General features: G+C 35.1%; 1 protein-coding gene across 1 annotated transcript in view; it reads right to left on the bottom strand.

The window, feature by feature from the left end:
• Positions 1-22591, bottom strand: part of Rit2 (Ras like without CAAX 2) — a 340369-nt gene that overhangs the window by 242807 nt on the left and 74971 nt on the right. Inside the window, exon 2 of the mRNA XM_077792200.1 lies at positions 17195-17251. Within this exon, the coding sequence (XP_077648326.1) occupies positions 17195-17251 (57 nt within the window). The remainder of the gene's footprint in view (positions 1-17194; positions 17252-22591) is intronic.

Here is a 22591-nt window from a genome sequence, read left to right as displayed (position 1 = left end):
ATATATATTTACATGGTATGATTATAGAGAAAATTTTTTTAAAACCCAGCTTTATCAGTCAAAAGTTTATAAAGCCTGTCAAATGCACTATTTAAATCAGTGTTTATCACAATACCACATTTTTTTAAAGACAGGTAGTATTACGCACATTTTATAAATGATGAAATTTTGGTACTAACAAATTCAAGTGACTTGCTAAAAAGTAGATATTTCTGAAAAGAAAAAATAAAGGTCCCATAAAAAGGCTTCATATCTATTCCAATATGATTTATATCACAAATATTTTAGAAGATCTATTTAGACTCCAATGTCAGCTTATAGGAAGTCATATATACAAAGAAAATATTGTTAGAATCCATTATTTGTTTCCCAGGAGCACTGTTCTCCACTGCTGTCACCTCATTTATTTCATTTTTTCCAAAAGTCAAAACCTCCCAAAATTGGATATTTTCTATATACATACATGTGTATAAAATGCACAGTAAAGTCATGTTTCAAGTGGTCACAATATCACTGATACAAGTACTCAAAGTGTTGACTTGAAGAAGACAATCTTACGTAAGCCTATAATTTTCTTACTTTTATTTACTTACTGTTAAATAATGTAATTTTTTTGTACCAGGGATTGAACCCAAGAGTACTCAACCACACTGCCACATTATTTAGAGACAGGGTCTCTCTGAATTGCTTAAAGCCTCGCTAAGTAGCTGGGGCGGGCTTTGAACTGGAGATCCTTCTGCCTCAGCCTCCTTGAGCTGCTGGGATTATAGCAGTTTGCCACCATGCCCTGCTCCACAGTGATTTCTTATTAAGCAAATTGAATATGATATATTACAAGCTGCATAGTATGCATATGTGTGATGAATGTGAATCTGTATCAGTTGTTTTTTCTTTCCTAGTGATATCATAGTGTCCAGGGGCCAGGACTATGTTTCAGCTCTTGAAGAGAAGATGTTCAACTTTTTGGTTAAAAATTCCTGTTCTTAACTGGCTTGTTCTCCATTATGGCCCCAAAGTTTTGGACTTATTTGATTCTTTTTTTTTTTTTTCATTTTGAAGCAATCGCTTATCGTTCTATCAGAGTGACCAGTTATATAATTTATTGTCCCACTGAAATTTTGGTTATCTAATTATATAGCTTTGAAAACTTGATACATAAATGTATTGAAATTGTGGGTGAATAGGAAACAAGTAATCTGTCATAATGAGTGAAGAATCTCTCCTGGGAATACCTGTCATAAACAGAATTGTTGTTTTCTTCATGATCTACCAGCTCTAGTCTAGGTATGATAAATTTTGCTATAATAAAGTTGTTAAGCATCCTTTGAGGGATGAAAATATAACATCTAAATTTATTCAATAAATATAAATGAAGTTTCCCCAAGGATCTGTTACTGAAATTTCAAAGGAAAACATGATCAAGGAATCAGTAATCTATTTATGAAGGTATGGCTGCTCAGGATCTGGGGAAACAGAATCTCAGTGAGATGGTCCTTGGAGAGAGAGAGTGGAGTAGCTGAAGCAAAAATAGGCAGTAATTAAACACAGTAGAAGTGGAGCAGGAATAAGAGCATACTTTAGGCTTCACTATGAGGAGGGGCACTGTGGAGGGAGGCAAGTCACTGAAACTCAGTGGAAAAAGGACAGTGTTCCTTAATTGCCGAGAGAGAAGACAGAGTGGGTTCTGAAGGGACTTAAAGTATTGATAAACATCAGTCCAAGTACCAGTTAGTAGGACAAATTAGATTTGTTCATGTAAATACCAGGAAAGTCACTGAGCAAGTTTAAGCAGAAAGACAAGTGTGTATGTGTGTGTATTTTGGGGTGAATATATGAGAAGATAGAACCATATCTGAAACTCTTTAAAGATCACTTTGAAGATGTTCTTTTGAAGATGGTGCCTTTACTTCTTGCCCCAACATTTAGAAATATTTCCAAGTAAACAAAACATTTGTAATATCATAAATAAATAATCACCAGGAATAACCTACTCTAAGTGGATAAGAAACTTTCAGCAATACCCAAAGGAAAAGAGAAAATATGAAAAAATAGAAAACCATGATAAATAGAAAACACAAGACAAAGGCACAGGAATGAGTCCAAATAGTTTAATACCCACTCCTCCCAACAAAGTGTGAATAGGTTTATCTATTTAGAAAGAAAAATTATGTGATTAAATTGAAAAAATTCTTATTGAACTATATATAAAGTATCAGTTTAATAATCTACACAATACCGTATCATAAAGAAGTAGTAATACAAATGTTTTAAAACTACATAGCATTATATGGATGAACTTCACAAATATTATAAGGAATATAGAAGAGCCAGATACAGAATAATATAGATGGTAAAATTCTATTTTTCTACTACAAAATCAAGCAAACAATATTTGAGGATGTATGTTTAGCATCCCTTCGCTGTTAAAAAAGTACGAGGAAATTAAACTTATGGAGTTCCATGTTGGGTGGGCATCATGAGATGTTTCTGTGGAGTTGGTAGTGCATATTGCTTCAGCTGTGTAGTAGTTATGGATCGTCACTGTGTGGCACACTATTGACATGTAGCAGTCATGACCTTGAAAGATGTTTAGGAGATGAAATCTTCAGGTCAGTGATGGCATGGCTATAGAGGAGAAGAGGTGTAAAGGGTGATTCCCAGTTCTGGAGCTTGAATTCCTAGAGGGATAACAGCATCCTGTGCTGACAAAAGGAACACTACAAGAGAGACAATTTTGAGAGGTGACAGATATGAATTTAATCTGAAATGGTAAAATTTAAGATATGTTTAGGACATGCAAATTAGTCTAGTAAGTGGTGGAATGTGTAAGTCTAAAAATCCAAAACTGTTCTGAAAGTTATGATTATGTAACAAGACATATGAACCTGGGGGTCCTTGGCTTATGCATGGCAATTAATAGCATGATGGTAGTTGAGATTTTTGGAGAGAGAACCAGGGCTGAGAAAAAGAGTCTAAGATAAAGCCATGAAAAATGCTTATGTTTATTTGCCAGAAGAGTCCCATGAGCTGTGTAGAGCAATAGAGCAATGACTAAAAACAAGCAATGAACCAGGAGACAGTGATGGTACACGAGATGAAAAAAAGATAATGTTTCCTACCAAAGGGACATAATCATTAATATTTCTTACCCCTTTCTCAGTAAAATGAGACTGGCATGTCCTTTGGGTTGGAACACAGTGATGGTTTCTCAGTTGAGTATTGGCAATGGAAGTTCAATAAGCACCACTTGAAAACTGAGTGGGAGTTTAGAGTTCAGACAACTCTTAAAGAGAATGAGAGCAAAGAGAAGAATTGAGAGAAATGTGTATTTCAATGGAAATAAACAAGCTGAAAATTAACATAAATGGGAGAAGGTGAACATGCATGGAATATGGCCATATATGGAAGTTTAAAGTAAAAGCTCCAATCACTAAGTTGATATCAGCAGCCTCTGCCTTTTGTACGCAGACTACTCTGGCCCTACAAATTGAACTACTGAGAAGATTTCAGGTAGTCAATTTGATTTTGATTAGAAGTTCCACTATTCCTAAACACATATATTCATAAGAACATTTTAAAAAGGAAATTAATTCTTGAAAGTGGTATTATTAAACTTCTTAATACAAAGAGATAGGGTATTCTTTAAGTACATAAAATATTCACATAGGTAAGTAAGCAAGAAGATGCCTTAGCTTTCCTTCTATAGCTGTGTTATTCACCTCTTTGTTACTGTGACAAAATAGCTGAGCAAAACATCCCAAAGGAAGAAAGATGTATTATGGTTCACAGTTTCATTGGTTTCAGTCCAAGTTGAGTTGGGTCCATTGTTGTGGGCCAAGGTGTGGCAGAGCAACATGCTGGTTAGTGTATAACAGATTAAAGCCGCTTACTTCACATAAACAAGTAGAGAAAGTAAAGAAAGGGCCTGGGATAAGATTCACCTTTCAGGTCTTTCCCCAGGGACCTATTTCCTCCAACTAGGCCCCGCTTTCTAGAATTTTTACCACATCCAAATAATGCCACCAGATCATTAATCCATCATGATCCAATTACTTCTCTAGCGTTCCATCTCTGAACATTGCTACACTGGGGACCAACTGCACCACAGAGGAGCCTTTGGGAAAATTCCACATCCAGTCATAACAAAAGTGCATAAGGTAATCCCAAGTAATTTGGCAGTCATCTATTGTCCTCACAGATAAAATATCCCTTTGGAAGACTTAATTTCTATAATCCCACATGATTAGTAAAGGCAAGAATATAAGAAATTTAATGATGACTTCTATTATATAAAAATAGTTGCTCATGTTGGCCTGGTGCTTGATAGTTTTTCAATTGATTTTTCCATGTAGCTAATTTTAGCTTCAAATCAGTTTTGTTTTATGCTTAGGAAAAGCATGGCTGACATAATTTTACAGATAAGAAAATGAAGACCAGATTGGATTACTGACTTGCAGAAAATGCCATGATTTATCTGGACTCTGCTGTTTGGACATTCAATCTTTGGACATTCATTCCATCCTGTCCCTCTTCGTCACACAGGTTATATGCCTATAAGACGTATTGTAACATAAAGTTGCAAAGATTATTTTTAATCTCCTAGATAAAATCACAGCACACCAACTCTATAAGGCTGAACCCAGATAGTATTTCATGTTAAGAGACAAATAACATTGTTCCCATGAGAATTTTAGGACTTATCTTTCTAGATCTGTGAAGAATGTCACTGGTATTTTGATAGGGATTGCTTTCAATCTGCACAATACTTTTGTTAATATGACCATTTAAAAATACCAATTCTGTCTATCCATAGAACATGGGGTCAGGTCATTTATCTTTTAGTATCTTCTATTTATTTTTTTTCAGTGCTCTGTAATTTTTCTTACAAAGTGTTTTCAGCTCATTGGTTCAAATTATACATAATTCTTAAGGCTATTACAAATGGAATTGTTTTTTGATATCTGCCTTCGTGGGTTCATTATGTATAGAAAATCTACTGATTTGGTATATTGACTTTATCCTATTAATTTTCTGAATTTTTTATCATATCTAAAAATATTATGGAAGAGCTCTTAGAGTTTTGTAAGTATAGACTAACATCATTTTCAAATAGGGCTACTTTTACTTCTTCCTTTCCTGTTTGTATCTCTTTTCTTTCTTTCACTTGCCTAATTGCTCAGGCTAAAATTTCAAGTCCTACAATGAATAAGAATTATGAGAGCAGACATCCTTGAATCAATAAATGGAGTGCCATCAAACTAAAAATCATCTGCCTGATGTGATGGCCCATGCCTATAATCATAGCAACCTGGGAGGTTGAGGCTCACAAGTTTGAAAGAAGCCTAAGCATACTCACAAAACCATATCTCAAAATAAAAAGTTCTGGGGATGTAGGTCAGTGGTAGAATGCCACTGGGTTTAATTCTCAGTACCAAGAAAAATTAAAAATCAGAGTTTCTGCACAGCAAAGGACAAGTATAGAACATAAAGACAGGGCCTACCAAATAGGGGATACTTTTTCCAGTTACTCTTCTAATAGAGGTTTTATATCCAGAATACATAAAGAACTTATAAAAAAGAACACAAATAATCAAATCAATAAATGGGTGAATGAACTAAACAGACACTTTCAAAAGAAATAAAGATGGGCAACAATTATAAGAAAAAATCATCAATATCCTTAATTATTAGGGAGCTACAAATCAAAACTACACTGAAATTTCATACCATTCCAGTTAGAATGGCAATAATCAAAATACAATAACAAATTCTGGTGAGAATGTGAGGAAACAAACTCTTAAATACTTTGGAGGCAATGTCAACTAATAATACCACTATTGAAATCAGTAGGAAGCTTTCTCAAAAGACTATGAGTGGATCCACCCAAAGTCCCAATAATGCCACTCCATAATATTTATACAAAAAAAATTAAAGTCAGCATACTATAGTGCTTTGTGAATACACATGTTTATAACAGCACAAATTACAATTAGCCACAGCATTGAACCAGTCTAGGTGTTCATGAATAGATGAATGAATCAAGAAAATGTAATGTATGTAAACAATGAAATTTTATCCATTCATAAAGAAGAATAAATTATGTCATTTGCAGGAAAATAATTGGAACTGGAGATTATTATGTTAAATGAAATAAATCAGATTCAGAAAGTCAAGGGTCATATGTTTTATCTCATATACAGAAGCTAAAGGACAAAAAAGAAATTCCATGAAAATGAAAGATCAGTAAAGAAGGGATAGGGGATACTAGGGAATGAAATTGATTAAATTATATTATGTGAATATATGAATATGCTTAATGAAACTCCTATTATGTATAATTGTTATGCATTAATTTCTTATATATAAAAAAGAAGCAGGCAGTTCTGGGAAACAAAAAGATGGCATCTCCAAGGCCAATAGGGCATGACTCTAATATAGCTGAGGCTTCTTAATAACAGAGGTGCCTTCCAAGGCCCTATCCCTAACTCTCCATGCAAAGTTTTGTATTGTTTTTACTAAAGAGGTGGGTGTATTTCTGGAAGTCATATCAAGTGACCAAGCAAAACTTAACTATACATAAAAGTGATTGCATATTAAATAAATATATATGATTAAACCCAAATTATTAGTATATATTATACATATATGTATATATGTGAGTGTGTGTGTGTGTGTATGTAAAATAGGTTTGTATTACCTGTCTCCCTCAGTAAAATGTAATTTACTGAGGACAAGAACTTTATTTTGTTTTTGATGATAGCCCAGCTCCAAGAAGAGTGCTTGGCACATATTAGGTGCCTAGGAATTATTGAAGTATGAGTGGATACGAATCAGAACATTGAGAGGTAAAGAACTTAAAACAGTCAGAATTGCCATAATCTTCACAACTCAAGAGAAGTAAGAAAACATGAGCATCTCTAAATAATGAATGTTTCCTTTAGAACAATCGGTTTTTTATGAATGCTGACAATCAAGAATCTGTTCTTTTGATTATTTCTAGGATTCATCTAAATTTTGATCTATTTTGGAGCTAAGAAGGATGTTTTGCATTTAGTGCAAGACCAGTGCAGTTTTGAAGGACGTGTCACATATTCTTAGACTGGCATTATTAAACTTTCAATTTTCTTAACTTCCCTGGACTGATTCAATACCTAACAGGCAAATTTCATATCCTATATAAGACACCTGTCATAAAGATGATGTGGAGCTCATATCCAGCTTTCTGATAGAGATTTCACAGAGTAAATTGATTCAGGAATTTTTCATTATGATTTTTCTCCCTTATATAGTTTGGCCACAGGAAAATTATAGTAATCATGAGTTTTAAATAATCCCAATAGCAATGACAGTAATATCTCATGGTAAGTTAATAAATTGACATTTTGGTTACTTTAACCTCTTTTATGAATAAATTTTTATGGTGGTTCAAAATAAGAACACAAAGTATAGGTGATTTCTTCTTGACAACCTTCATTTTTACTTTTTTTTTTTTCGTCTAGTTCAATTGATTCCTACTGAGGAAATCATGATTCTCATTTTGTCTTGAGTAAAGTGTGAAGCCGTTACATCTATATTATTTCACATAACCATCATGAGAAATAATATTCTCATCTCATTTTTATAGATGGAGAAAGGGCCAGCAATATCTGTTAATTTGCTCAAAGTTGAAGGTACTTTAGGAGGTATTTAGCCATTCACTCTTCCAATTTATTGATCATCTCCTGTGAACCAGACATTGATGTAGGTTTTTAGACTTCAGTTAATCACACAGTATTTATATTCTAGTTAAAGAAGACAGACACAACTGTGTGCTGACTAAGAAGGTAACATGTGCTATGGAAAGACAAATAGAAAGACACCTATAAGGAGTTCTGGTGATGGTTAATGGAAGCCTAATTAAGAGTCATATGAACTCTGAAGCAAAGCCTTAGAAGAGTCATGAAGGGAGCTCTGTGAACACCTGAGAAAAGAGTGTTCCAGGGAACGGTGGGTCAAGTGCAAGATGCTAAGAAACTATCTGACATACTCCAGGAGCAACATGGGGGCTGGTGAGATTGAAACCAAATCAATGAGGGAGAATGGCAAATAATAAAGTCAAATGGGCAAGGTGTGTCATTCTTGAGAATTTTATGTATTTGTTTTATTTCGCTGGGGACCAAACTCAGGGCCTTGCACATATTAGGCAAAACTCTCCCACTAATATATACCCTTGAGCCCTTTTTGAGGATTTTATGGGCCTTTGTCAGTAACTTTGACATGAATAAAATGGAAATCTATGTGGATTTGTGACCAGAGTGGCATTATCTAACTTGTTTTTGAAAGTGATCATTCTGTCCACTGTGATGAAAGTAGATTAGGCAGGGAAAGGGTAGAATCGGGGAGAATTCTGAAGAGCTGCAGTCCTAGCCCCAGCTGGAGCTTCTGCTGGCTCATATCAAGATCTGAGGTAGTTAGGAATAGTTTCTGGATACCAAATTTGAGTATGGAGTCAATAGGATTTCTTGCAGGTATCTTATGTGAAGAGAAAGAAGAATTGAGGTTTCTGGCATAAATACCCAGAAAGATGGGGTTGTCACAAAGATAAGAATGCAATACTCAGAAAAGAGTGTGGTGTGTGTGTGTGTGTGTGTGTGTGTGTGTGTGTGGTGTGTATGAGAGAGAGAAAGAGAGAGAGAGAGAGAGAGAGACAGAGAGAGAGAGAGAGAGAGAGAGAGAGAGAGAGAGAGAGAGAGAGAGAGAGAGAGAAGCACTGGAAGCCAGTTTTAGTTTTTTGAGTAATTTAGTGATTTTTTTTTTTAGAAATTGAGTTAGAAATTATATAAACATGAAATTTAGGAGATAAATAGGAGAAGGAGAAATAAATTTTGAAGTTGTAGATTATCAGTGTCAACTAAAGTCATGATAACAAAGGCAATAACCAAGAAAGGGAATGTGGATAAAGACAGTAAGAAGACCAAGCACTGAGTCTTAGGGATACTTAAAATTCCAGAAGAAGAGCCAAGCTGAGTCAAAAAGTTATCACAGAGGTTAGCGGTAAGAGAGTATGGAATCCTGAATGCCACTTGAAAAAAAGTAGATGAAATTCAAGAATGGTAGTTCATATCTAATGCTACAGCTACTGGTATATCAAAATGAAGAGAATGAAAATTGATATTGGCTAGCCACTAAAAAGTCACAGCAATTTCAGAAATGGGCTTCAAAACCTAGCTATCAGTAGAAGGGGAATGAGAGTCTTGTGGTAAAATCAACACTTTCAGGAATTTTACAGCAAAAGCAGTGGAGAAATGTAAAAGGTACTCACAGAGGAAGCAATGTCATAAAAAATTAATACTATGATATTTTAATGTTTTGGAGCCACACAGTAACATCATGTTTTTATGATGATGGAGAATGATAAATTAAAAAAGAAAAGCATATGGTGCAAGATTCTTGAGTGGGACCATGGAATTGATTCTGATGAATGAAAATAGTGGTACAGAACTGCCTTACATAGGAACATGGATATAAGTGGGAAAGCCCATTGTAGGTGCATAGTGGTTGGTAACTTTGGGAGTATTTTATGGATGAGAGTGTTTAGAAATTAGTCTTCTAGCTATTTCTATTTTCTAAATAAAGTAGAAAGCAAGGTCATCAGTGAAAGTGTGGAAATGGTAGAAGCTACTGGTTTTAGTAGAATGAGAAAGTGAGTAGTTTTTGACCTGAACATATTTTCCAAGCACCAGTAAAATCCCATTGGAGATCCAGCATAATACATTTAAAGTGAACCCAGATTGCATGGTCATGCTCAGCTGCCCCACTGAAGTTTCATAAAAATCAAAGGTTTGCATTCAATCCTGATGGTGTTGAGATTACTACATCGAATGACACAGTCAAAAGGTCTAAAATTCTGCTCACAGAAGTTTAACTTAGGTAAAAGGGAAGATGACACTGAAAGTTGTTCATGCATTCTTTTATTCAATAAATGTTTTGATCATCCCTTATAAACCATGCATTGCACTAGGTCCTGTGTAAAAAAGCAAATATGTTCCTGGACACAATAGAGGCTGCATCTGAGATGGAAAAATAAACAACAAAATGCCCCATTACCTCTTATTCAGAATTTGATAAATAGTATTAAGGAAATAAGCTCTGTACCAATATAGGGACTAAATTTATGTATTTTACATGGTTTGTGTGCGTTTTCATATTTTGTATAGTTCACTTAGGTAAGGTAGGCAAAGACCACTCTAAGGAGGTAATATGCAAACTGAGACCTTGCAAATGAAGAATGAAAAGTAACTTGCTATGTTAAAAGCACAGGGAAGATATTCAAGGAATGGGAAAGAATACTGATAAAACCCAAAGGCAGAGAAGAGCCTGTTTTGCTTATTTAAGAAACTGAAGAACTTTTAGCCAGAGCATAATGGCAACAGGCTGTTAGAAGATAAGTCTGGGAAGAGAATTGGGCCAATATGAAGACAAAATTCAATTTCTACAACTAACTACCTTTCTATTTTATCATGTTCAGACATGAATCATTAATAACTATAATTCTTCTAGTTCAACTTCTCAGCCTTATTTCCTTCAAGAATTATGCTACAGCACTTTTTCTACTAGTAGTAATATCCAGACCTTGTAACTATTCCTTCAGCACTACTCTGTAGACCATGGTTCTGTGGTTTTCTTTCCAGAATAATTGAGCACATTAATCTATGTTATTAAATAAATGGCTCTTAATGGCCCTAGGCATTACCTCCTCCACCTCTGAGTATTTACATTTTAACAGAGATTTTCTATTGACGCAAAGACGTGACACTATCAGTGGACACTTTAGATGACAAGCAGGCCATTTTCATGTAATTCAAGTCCTTAAATTCCATACTTAAGAAGTTTGTGTTCCACAGGAAATCCTGAGCAAAATATACTTCACATGGTAGGTTCAGCCCATGCTGGTCTAACTGCATTGATATTTTTCATACTCAAGCACCATGCTGCATGAGCAATCATTGGGCATGTGGCTCTCTGCCGAAGACCTGTTTATATCCTTGATGTACGTTGCCACTTATAGGAGCTCCTTGTTTTTTCAAACTTCCCAAATCATTCAGGAAGACTGCACTATAAAATGGTATTTTTTTTTTTCCTGTAGAGCTTGTTACAGTCCTTAACAATTGCTCAGAAAGAATATAAATCTTCTGGGTGTGCATATTATACAACATTCATGGCTTGTAAGTGAAACTGAGGTCTAAAACAGTAAAAGAGGAAAAGCATTTACAGTTGAGTCAATTACAAGAATATGTGTTCCTTGAAAATGGAATATGCAAGTAAAGCTGGAAAGATGATTTCATGAATTTCTGGGCACTGCAAGAACCAAACAAATATATGGGCAGGTGGGATCATAATATTATAATTTATTTCTGGGTTGTTAATTTTTTTTTTCTTTCTGTAGGAAAATCAGCCCAAGGAAGCAGTTGAAGAAGTCAATAAGACTAGATTAACTAAACTGTGTGCTGCATTAATATAATACAATGAGGAAGAAAAGAAGAACATATCCCAGATGAAAAGATACAAACAGCTCTTTAAAATGATGAGATAAAACTAGGTAAGAAAGTTCAATGAAGAAAGAATCCTTGTCTATTTTGGTGTACCAATAGATAAAAGAAGAAACAGAGGAGTAGAAAAAGAAAAGAAAGCAGAAGAAATAATAAATTGGCATTAGCATAAGTTTTAAAATTTTCAAGGAATTTTTTCTGGTTATTCTTCATGGCATGAAATAGCCATCAACATATATAGTCAACCAAAGCAGGATTAATAAGGAAGTCCTACCTGCTTTAATTCCACAAAACTGGTAGCATGAGCCAACTTTGTATTGTGTTTCTATTGTTATGATGTAGATATGAGGTATCCTCCAAATGGTCATATGTGAAACCATGCAAGAAGATGTAGAGGTGAAATGATTGGGTTATGAGAGCCTTACCTCAATCAGAGAATTAATCGCCTGATAGAGATTTTACTGAGTTGTAACTGACAGAAGGTAGGGTGTAGCTGGAGGAGGTGGGTCATCGGGGTGTGCCTTGAAGATATATATTTTGTCTGTGTTGAGCAGATCTCTCTCTGCTTCTTGGTAGAAATGCCTGAAGCTGCTTTCCTCCACCACACTCTTCTGCTGTGATGTTCTGCTTTGCCTCAGGCTCCACAGAATGGAGTCAACAATCTATGGACTAACATCTCTGAAAATGTGATCCCCTAAATAAACTTTTCCTTCTCTAATTGTCCTTGTCAGGTCTTTTGTTTGGAGCAGCAAATTAGGTAACTCAAACACACACACACACACACAAATAATATCTGTCTGAAATTTAAACTTAACTGTGCATTCTGTATTTTTATTAGCTAATTCTGGCAACCCTACTTACAATATTCCAAGAATTACTGTAAGAGTTTGACATACGTTGCTTTTAACTCTCACAGTATTCTGAAGTAGATATACTTTCCAAGTGTGTCAGCTGTGGCGTAGACATGTTTAGCAATTTTGCTTCAATGCTAGCAAGAGGGATTCAAAAATCACTTCTGTTGGATGGCGAAGCTCATAAATGTTTTACCAGTAGGTTACTTTCCAAGGTTAAGACTGTCATTTCCACAATGAAATTGCACAACATTCCTGATTAACAAAACTGGAAGCTAACCTGCAAAGTGAAGAGCAGGCAGAAATCAATAACTCAGGATCCTGAGTGGATGGGACACAGATTATATGCTAGATTAGGAGGAGGAAAAACAAAAGAGTGAAAAAAAAAGTACCAAAGGCATGTTTCAATAAATGCTCTGATGAAAACCTCATTTGGGCTAGAGCTGGAGCTCAGTGGTAGAGTGCTTTCCTTGCATGTGTGAGGCACTGGGTTCGATCCTCAGCACCATATAAAAATAAATAAATAATGATACATCTACAACTAAAAAAATATATTAAAAGAAAAGAAAACCTCATTTAAGACATTCAAGTTATAAGCATGTATTGATTAGGTTAAAGCTTTAATTAATAATTAATTAATCTACTGGGACGGATTAACCTGGTGGTAACACTAGGCAAGTAAAGAGGTGGGTCACCTATGCATGCCTTTGGGTTTATCTTTTGTCCCTGATGAGATGGGTTCTCTGAGCTGCTTTCCTTCACCACGCCATTCTGATATACTATATCATCTCAGGCCCAGACCTATGGAGTCAGCTATAGCCTGAGACTCTAAAACCATGAGCCACAAATAAAATTTCCCTTCTCTGTGTTGTTCTTGCCAGGTCTTTTGGTCACAATTCCACAAAAGCTGACTAAAACATTCTGTTTCTTTGTCCTCATCATAAAAAGCATGCTGTTCTGCCATTGTCCAGAGGGAGCTCTCATTCTATTTGGAAGAATAAGGGTGCCCAGATTCATAAATTGTTGGTGAACAAAAGTCGATTAGGTCTACAACTGAATGGTTGTAATTTTGTTTTTTGACAAAAAGCTTCCCTGTCTTCAAGGCAAGTGGATTTTACCTTGCTACACTCCTGCCATGCCTTGTGCTTTTCTATTCACTGTATGGTCTCATTTAATTCTTTTCCATTTGTCTTGCGGTGCTTGGACAGCACTGACTCCATTTGATCTCTGCATGTGCTGTGTTTACCATCTTTAAGGAGAGTAGGAGATAATCACTAGTTACATATGTGACTTAATCAAAGTTAAGGAACTGTGTGACTGCAGGGAAACACAAATCCTCCAGACTTCAGAACTGCCCATCCAGGACTAGGCATCTTTTTCAGGGTACACTGGTTGTTGTGAACACTATGTTTCCTTCTGCAAATGAGGTGAACCTACTTTCTGTGCTTATGTGTTTGCCTTCCTGTGACTGACAGTAAACATCAGCAGAAACAATTCTCAACATACACAGTTTTCATTAAACAATAATTTTGGAGTAAAATGCAGAACCTGATATCTTTTATTACATTCTTGGTTTCAAAGAAAGGGAGCTCATCTGTTGTAGGAAAAATCAATAATCTGATTTTTAATTTATATTCCATTAGAATTCTATACATTCAGGCTTTCAACCTCAAGCAAGTTATAATGAAACTAAAATGGCATACCATGACAAGCATTCACATGTCATTTTCTTCAAAAGTATTTAAGAAGTCTGGTATTTCCTGAAAGGTTTCCTTGAAGGAGGATTTCTGTATTCTAGAAAAGATGGCAGGAGTTTCTTGGCTTTTGAAAAATGTGGAGAGCTTGATCCTAGTTCACAGTGAACATAGTTGAGGAGAGGGCTGCTTAACAGCCGCCCAGTCTTTTCAAAACCCTTTCTAAACAGTGTTGACTTATTTCTTATATTAATAGCTAACTTCAAAAATTTTACAAATATCTGTGTATTTGCATTAACTCCTATGACTGAATTCATTCGGGGCTTGAAATGTACTATTTCAATATTTTATTTTTGGAGGACAAACAGATTGCTTTCCAAAGAGTAGGTATTTATTTTTTGCCAAGTGAATGGCATACAATGGTCATTTTTAATGAGTCATTACTTAAATATGGCATGTGGGTTTATTAACATGAAAGGTTAGAACCAGTCCATTGGTCAAAATGTTGTTTCTTATTATTTCTATAATAACTTTATTATGGAAAAATCAGCTGTAATTGGTGCCATGTCTAATGCTCAGAGAAGTTCCATTTTAAAGATTAAATTAAAACTTGAATTTACCCATATGTAAGTCTATTAAAGGAACATAGTTTAAATTTTACATAAATTCTTCTCCCATTAGAAGAATTGAATCAATACACTTAAATATATCCCTTTATTAGGCATACTCTGTGGATTTTCAGAAACCAAAATCATTGGTCTCTCACCAAAATGCTTGCCAAGAAATAAGAACAATTATTTCTCTGGATAGGACACTACCCAATAATATCCCTGATTCTTATTATGAATAAAATATAAATTTTCAGAGTTTATAAAGTTTCAAAAAAGGATGATTCTAATTTGAGAAAATAAAAGCCTACAAATAACTCAAATATTTCAGGGATTGGCGTGAACATACTTTATATACAGAGTTACAAAAAATTGTGTTGTAAATGGGTAATAATGAGTGTAAGGCATTCCACTATTGTCATGTATGTAAAAAATAAATAAATAAAATTTAAAAAAATCAGGATGATAAACAGATCCAAACAGGGATTGAAGAACATTCATTTACTATTTCAGTCATGAAATAACTATGCTTATTCTTCTTCAATTTGTAAGATTTTTCAAAATGTACTAACATGAATTCTCTCCTGAGGGATGATTAAGGCAGCCAGACTGAGTTACAGTTATGTAGTCAGAGCTGGTGAAGAGAAAATAACTTGGGACTTTGACCTCCTTCAAGCAGGATACCAATGGGAAATTATTAACTAATGTGTCCATTAGAGAAGATAAGAAATGAGATGATGGGAAAATCGAACAGAAAGTAATAAAATAGTCTTTCTATTTTCAAACTTCTTCTTTTAAAGCTAGCTACTTTATTCATAGTAGATAAAAGTATGATGTTAGCCACTTGTTAGTAGTGGCTGTCCAAGTTAGTTTAATCTCAAGTGATGGATGGGCCATGTGAATATCTAAAGAAATCATCACATCCTTATTTCTTTCTCTTGAAGGAGCCGTTTATGGTTTATTCACAATCACTGTCCTACGTAAGCTATTAGACACGATGAGCAAGAGGCCAGTTTTTGAGACAGTGATACATATACAATTTAAATAATCATAGAAAACAACAAAGAGCAGAGCGAGCTTGAGCTTGTGATTTCATAAATTATATTATGCAATTTTCCAACAGGTACAAGATTCAGAACTTACGGCCAGAGATTTCCTTCTTTCTGTAACTCATATTTAAGTGGTACAAAGCTACTGGTAATCTAGATATTTAGAAAACAGACTTAGAAATTAATCAAATAAGGGTTAATCAAACATTTCTAAAAGTTTATTAAGTGATTATTCTCAGAGACACAAAAACTCCTTGGGGAAGGCCTTCTTGGTCAACAATGTACCATTGGTCTCTCACTGTATCATTGGTCTCTCACCAAAATGCTTGCCAAGAAATAAGAACAATTATTTCTCTGGATAGGACACTATCCAGAGAGTAGTGTCCAATAGTACCAATCAATTGTATTTAAATCTTATTGATTCTGTTTACCTAATGAAGAGATCTTAATGAATTATAATACATTTAAAAATTCATGCATTTTCTTCATTTCAGTATAGTATTCAAGCAAATATTCTCTAAGACCTACAGGAAGAAATACAGGAGCATTATATATAGGATAATATTTTATGTATTTTAAATCGAAATTCCTTGATTAGCAGGTGGAAACTAGAGGATATTATCCACAGGCAGGGGGCAAGGACAAGACATATGAAAATTGAGAAAATAAATGAGGTACATAATGGGGAGTCATTACTGGAGCTCACCCTCCAAGAGTCAAGGAATTAACCGTGAAGGGCCCTGGAGATCTAGGCTTCCCTCTCTGGGAAATAACACTTGGTGTGTTTCTAGGCAAAGATGACTTTCTTGAACTGTGCTAGAAAAATTTCAATCTATTCTTTAAAATAGCTTTATGAATAAAGCAATTTTAAAGACATTTTTCCTACTTTGAACGAATGAGAAATCTTTCCCAGTGCAATGCTTCTGTACTGCATTATGAGAGACAACTACATAAGGGAATAAATCTTGGCTGAATTGGGAGCTTTTACAATATTTTGACTCTTTAAGTCTTAGTTTCCTCATCTGTGAAATGAGGATGCTGGATAAAATTATGTCATCTAATGACTTCTCCAAATGTGCCATTAACATAGTTAATTAATTCTACAACAGAAAATTCAGAGACTGGTAAACAGGAAGCAAATTACCAAGTCCCTATATAATTATGTCACCTATATTAACTAGACAACAGTTTTTCAAGTCAGTTTCTCTAATAGTAAATATCCATTAGTGGATCCTAAGGTCAACTTAATGGATTCTAACCATCATTTAACAGAATAATAATAATAAAATTATTAGAGTGTGTTACAAGATATAAAGACAAATATTATGAAAACTTACACAATGTGTGTGTGTTCATAATACAATAAATTCAATTATTTATTCTTCAACGTCATTATCAACATCAACAGGCTACTTATTTAGAGTGTCTTTATTTGGACTGAGGGGAAAAGAGATTTTTACTCACCTATAGTGGGGTCATGATAATCAGGAAACTGATGACTGATAAACTGCATTGTCATTGCTGAAAATAAAAATAAGTTTAAATTTAATAAAAAAAATCATCAATTCACTAATAACTCATTCACTTTGGTTCACCAATCTTTTTTAATAGGTTCTGGTGAAAAACACATTTATGTGAGTGACTGATTATATTATATGAGCCACAAAATGATAATTAGACAAAGTTCTTAAGGGGGAAAAGAAGGCAAATAATGACAGATATTTCTCTAGTATAAATATATTTGAATTTTGAGTGTATTTCCACTAGAATTGAATCGGAGTGAAAATTAGGAAGCTCTTGATATAGTGAGACTATAAGCTAACTGTAGACAGTCCCTCTTGGCTTGTTCTCTTTAAACAATTGATAATAACCAGAGTGATGTTTCCACTAAAAGATCTGTATGTTTTGGGGGACTCAAGTATCTCATTGTAAAATAAGAAGATAATCTCTAGTGTTCCTTTAAGCTATAATACATTATAGTTATCATCCTTTGATTATATTCTTGATGATATTATTTTATTCATAATAATTTTTTTAGTTAAATTTTTTTTTCAGTCACTTTTATCTTGTCTAATTCATGTTAATTACTATGCCTTTTCACTACTTATTCTGTCGTTCTTAAATTCTCCATGGTTTTTACAAACTTAAAAATGTAAAATACTTTTAGTGTTTCTGTTTTCAAGAATTTCCTTGTGATTTTTCATTGTTAGGAGACAAGGGACCTTTGAATTAAAAAACAAACTATATAAAAAAAAAAGCAATATGTATGTTGACAAAGACTCTTTAACCAATCTTGAGTAGAGATTTGCTGAATTCTTTTTTAACTTGACCTCAACTTTGGCCCTGTGCTTGCTTCTACCCTGCAGGGTATGCATAGCTTAGTTGTAGCAAGAACCCTACTAAATCAGTCACAGGGAATCATTTCTGATCACCCTGGCCTAGCAAGAATCCCTGTTAAATCAGCTTAGCAAAAATCCTCCTACCCTTGATGTCTCTTCTTGGTAATTTTCTATCTATGGATGCAACCTCTCCTCCTCCTCCTTCTTTCCCACTCTGTTCCTTGCCTGTGAATCCCTGTTAGTCCTATTATATTCAGAATTCAGCCCAGTTCTATACTTAAATCCCTTTTTTTCTCTATAGCAATAGTTCCTGAATATAATCTATCTTTACTGCCATCACTACTGTATTGTCTAGCTCTGGTTCTCTTTAACAGTATGTTCACACTTTAGCAAATGTTCAGAGCAGGGAACACTCAGTTAAATTCAACAAACATGTAAAAGGCACTTGCTTGTTGAGAAATGTAAAGAAATGGAACCTGACTCAGTGGAAGAAAATTTCTGTGTACACTTCAATGGTTGTTTTCCTCCTGTTTTTGAATCCTCAAAGGGTGTCTCTATATGAATGTGTTAATTTGGCAGCTTTGGAAAAAATTTTGAAATGCAAATCAACTTTCCTTACAGACAACCTTAGGAATTTTGAGAATTTCAGGAATATAAACTGAAAGCTACATCTTTGTTGGTTTCAGATATTAGATACATATTTTAAAAATCATTTGGGAATTTCTTGGATCCAATCCAAGATGGCGGAAGGAAGGGAGTGAGCCACCCTGTACCTGCGCAGCCAGACCCTCAGATCTCGCCTAGTAGGAATACTATATCTCCGAGAGTGTTAGAGATCCCCTATCCAGCTGCTCTCTGCAGAAATCACCAGCACTGTGAACTCATGTGGGGCTCTGGGCCTCAGCATTAGAGTAGGTTGCCTGGCGTTGGAGCAGGACTCAAAGCCTCAAAGTTCCAATCCATGCAAGACTCATGGAGTGCCTTAGCAGAATCACCAATCAACACACCTGCAGATAGCCAAGACTCGATCCACTCCCACGCAGGACATTCAGCTGCTATCTACCCACAGTACAACACCATTTCCTGGCTCCCCCCACCTCACCAGACTCTCTCCACCTCACCAGACACCCTGGTGCTGAAAGCAGACTGCCACCATCTTGACTCAACATTCTTGCCATTTAGCTGGGGTAGTTCCCAGATCAGATCTCCAGCAGCCAGGTACCAGGTTTCCAACATTCCTCCTCCCCAGCAGCCGAAACCAACACAGTAGCTGCCCTACACAGGTGTGCAGTGCTACCAGGAAGCTGCCCACGGGAGCCCTGGGGTGAGAGTATCCTCAATTGGGAACTGCTGGGGGAGAGGGAGAGACCAGGAACTGGGAAATCTCCAGGCAAGAGAGGGAGATAGTACCGGGCACGCTAACATCACTTGAGTGAGTGGTCCCAAAAAGAGACCCAGAAGGGGCTGGGGATGTGGCTCTAGCGGTGCAGAAGGTGCAGTCTTTCTGCAGGGGACTGGTGTATTCCACTCCCTGCATCCAGGCACCCTGTGCTAGGACCAGTCTTCCCACCCTGGTTACCTTCACCATCCTAAGGGCAGAGACACCAGCTTGCAATAGACAATGCCACCTACAGGATGAGAAGAGAAGCAGGAAAGATACAGATCTCTACAGCTAGCTACAACCCTGGTTTCTTCCATTGTTGGTTGGTTCGTTGGTTTATTGGCTTGTTTCTTTTTTCCCTTCTACTGCTTCATCCTCCGGCCCTCACATCCCCAACATATGTGAAACCTTTACATGAAAGAGGACTTTGAGTACTGAGTCATCTCAGTAATATAATATAGAGGTATTGTATATGCCCTTTTTTTTCTTTTTCTTTTTATTCTTTCATTTTTCTTTCCTCCTCCAAATTTTACTGTCTTAACATCTGTGTTTTTCTAAATACATATGTGTGTTTGTTTTATGTACTCTACTGTCTTCCCACGTACTTGCCTACCCTAAATTACTTCCTATCTATTCTCTCGCTACTAACCCTCTTTACTAGATTTCTCCTTCATACTTCCTAAGATATATTGACTCTATATCCTCACATCCTACCTTCTCAGCATATCATCCTAAACTCTACCCCCAGGTTATTGTCCACTGTCAGAAACTATAAACCTTTTTACAAAATGACTGATTTTATTTTAGATAATAATGTAATCCAACATTTTTGTACATTGAGACTAAAGTGTAAACATCTTAATAACAACAAATTGTTGATATTGGAATCTGTTAGCATTGTCTTCCCTGCAAAGGAGATATCTTGGAACTCTACAAGAGCACTACAAACGTATAGGGTAAAATCAATAACAATCTAGACCCACAGAGCTGGAAAGGATGACACACGAACAACATGAAAAGACAAGGGAAGAAAGTGCCCCAACAAATGAAGACACCAATTTAAGACATTCAAGTTATAAGCATGTATTGATTAGGTTAAAGCTTTAATTAATAATTAATCTACTGATATGGATTAACCTGGTAATAAGAATCATAAATATATATGCCCCAAACAATGGTACAGCTATGTTTATCAAACAAATTATTCTCAAGTTCAAGAGTCAAATTGATTACAACACAATAATCTTGGGTGACTTCAACACACCTCTCTCACCACTGGATAAATCTTCAAAAAAAAAGTTGAATAAAAACTCAATAATATAATCAATAACTTAGGTTTAACTCACATGCATAGAATATTTCAACCTGCATCAAGCAGATATACTTTCTTCTCAGCAGCATATGGATCCTTCTCTAAAATAGACCATATACTATTCCTTAAAGAAACTCTTAGCAAATACAAAAATGTAGAGATACCACCATGTATTTTATCAGATCATAATGGAATGAAACTGGAAACCAATGACAAATTAAAAAATAAAAATTACTCCAACACCTGGAGACTAAACAATATGCTACTGAATGAACAATGGGTTGCAGAAGACATCAAAGAGGAGATTAAAAAATTCTTAGAGATAAATGAGAACATAGACACAACATATAGAAATCTCTGGGACACTATGAAAACAGTTCTAAGAGAAAAGTTCATTGCATGGAGTTCATTCCTTAAAAGAAGAAATAATAAATAAATGATAAACAAATAAATGACCTTACTTTATATCTCAAAGCCCTAGAAAAAGTAGAACAAATCAACAGCAAAAGCAGTAGAAGGCAAGAAATAATTAAAATTAAAGATGAAACCAATGAAATTGAAACAAAAGAAACAATTGAAAAATTGAGAAAACAAAGAGTTGGTTCTTTGAAAAAATAAATAACATTGACAGACCTTTAGCTATGCTAATGAAGAAGTGAGAGAGAATTCAAATTATCAGTGTACTCGTTGAAAAAGGTAATATCACAACAGACACTACATAAATACAGAGGATAATTAGAAATTATTTTGAAAACTTATACTCTAATAAAGTATAAGATAGTGAAGGCATTGGCAAATTTCTTAAGTCATACGACTTGCCAGACTGAATCAGGAAGATATACATAATTTAAACAGACCAATATCAAGTGATGAAATAGAAGACACCATCAGAAGCCTACCAACCAAGAAAAGGACTGTACAGTTACACAGCTGAGTTCTACAAGACCTTTAAAGAAGAACTAGTACCATACTCTTCAATTTATTTTGGGAAATAGAAAAATAAGCAGCACTTCCAAACTCATTCTATGAGGCCAATATCACCCTGATTCCAAAATCAGGCAAAGACATATCAAAGAAAGAAAACTTTAGCCCAATATCTCTTATGAACATAGTGCAAAAATTCTCAATAAAATTTTGGCAAATTGAATACAAAAAAACATATCAAAAAGATCGTGCACCATGATCAAGTGGGATTCATCCCAGGTATGCAAGGTTGGTTCAACATAAGAAAATCAATAAATGTAATTCATCACATCATTAGACTCAAAGAATCATGTGATCATCTCAATAGTTGCAGAAAAAGCATTTGACAAAATACAGCACCCCTTCATGTTCAAAACACTAGAAAAACTAGGGATAACAGGAACATATCTTAACATCATAAAGACTATCTACCCTAAGCCCCAGGCCAACATCATTCTACATGGAGAAAAATTGAAGGCATTCCTTCTAAAAACTGGAACAAGACAGGGATGCCCTCTTTCACCACTTCTATTTAACATAGTCCTTGAAATACTGGCCAGAGCAACTAGACAGATGAAAGAAATTAAAGGGATATGTATAGGAAAAGAAGAACTTAAATTAGCACTATTGCTGACCATATGATTCTATACCTAGAAGACCCAAAAAGCTCCACCAGAAAAATTCTAGAACTAGTAAATGAATTCAGCAAAGTAGCAGGTTATAAAATCAACACCCATAAATCAAAGGCTTTTCTGTATATCAGTGACAAATCCTCTGAGATAGAAATGAGGAAAAGTATCCATTTACAATAGTCTCAAAAAAATAAAAAACAAAACTTGGGAATCAACAAAAGAGGTGAAAGATCT

The sequence above is a fragment of the Urocitellus parryii genome, chromosome 13 (genome assembly GCF_045843805.1).
Source record: "Urocitellus parryii isolate mUroPar1 chromosome 13, mUroPar1.hap1, whole genome shotgun sequence".
Classification (NCBI taxonomy): Eukaryota; Metazoa; Chordata; class Mammalia; order Rodentia; family Sciuridae; genus Urocitellus; species Urocitellus parryii.
This window is presented reverse-complemented; position numbering and strand designations above follow the sequence as displayed.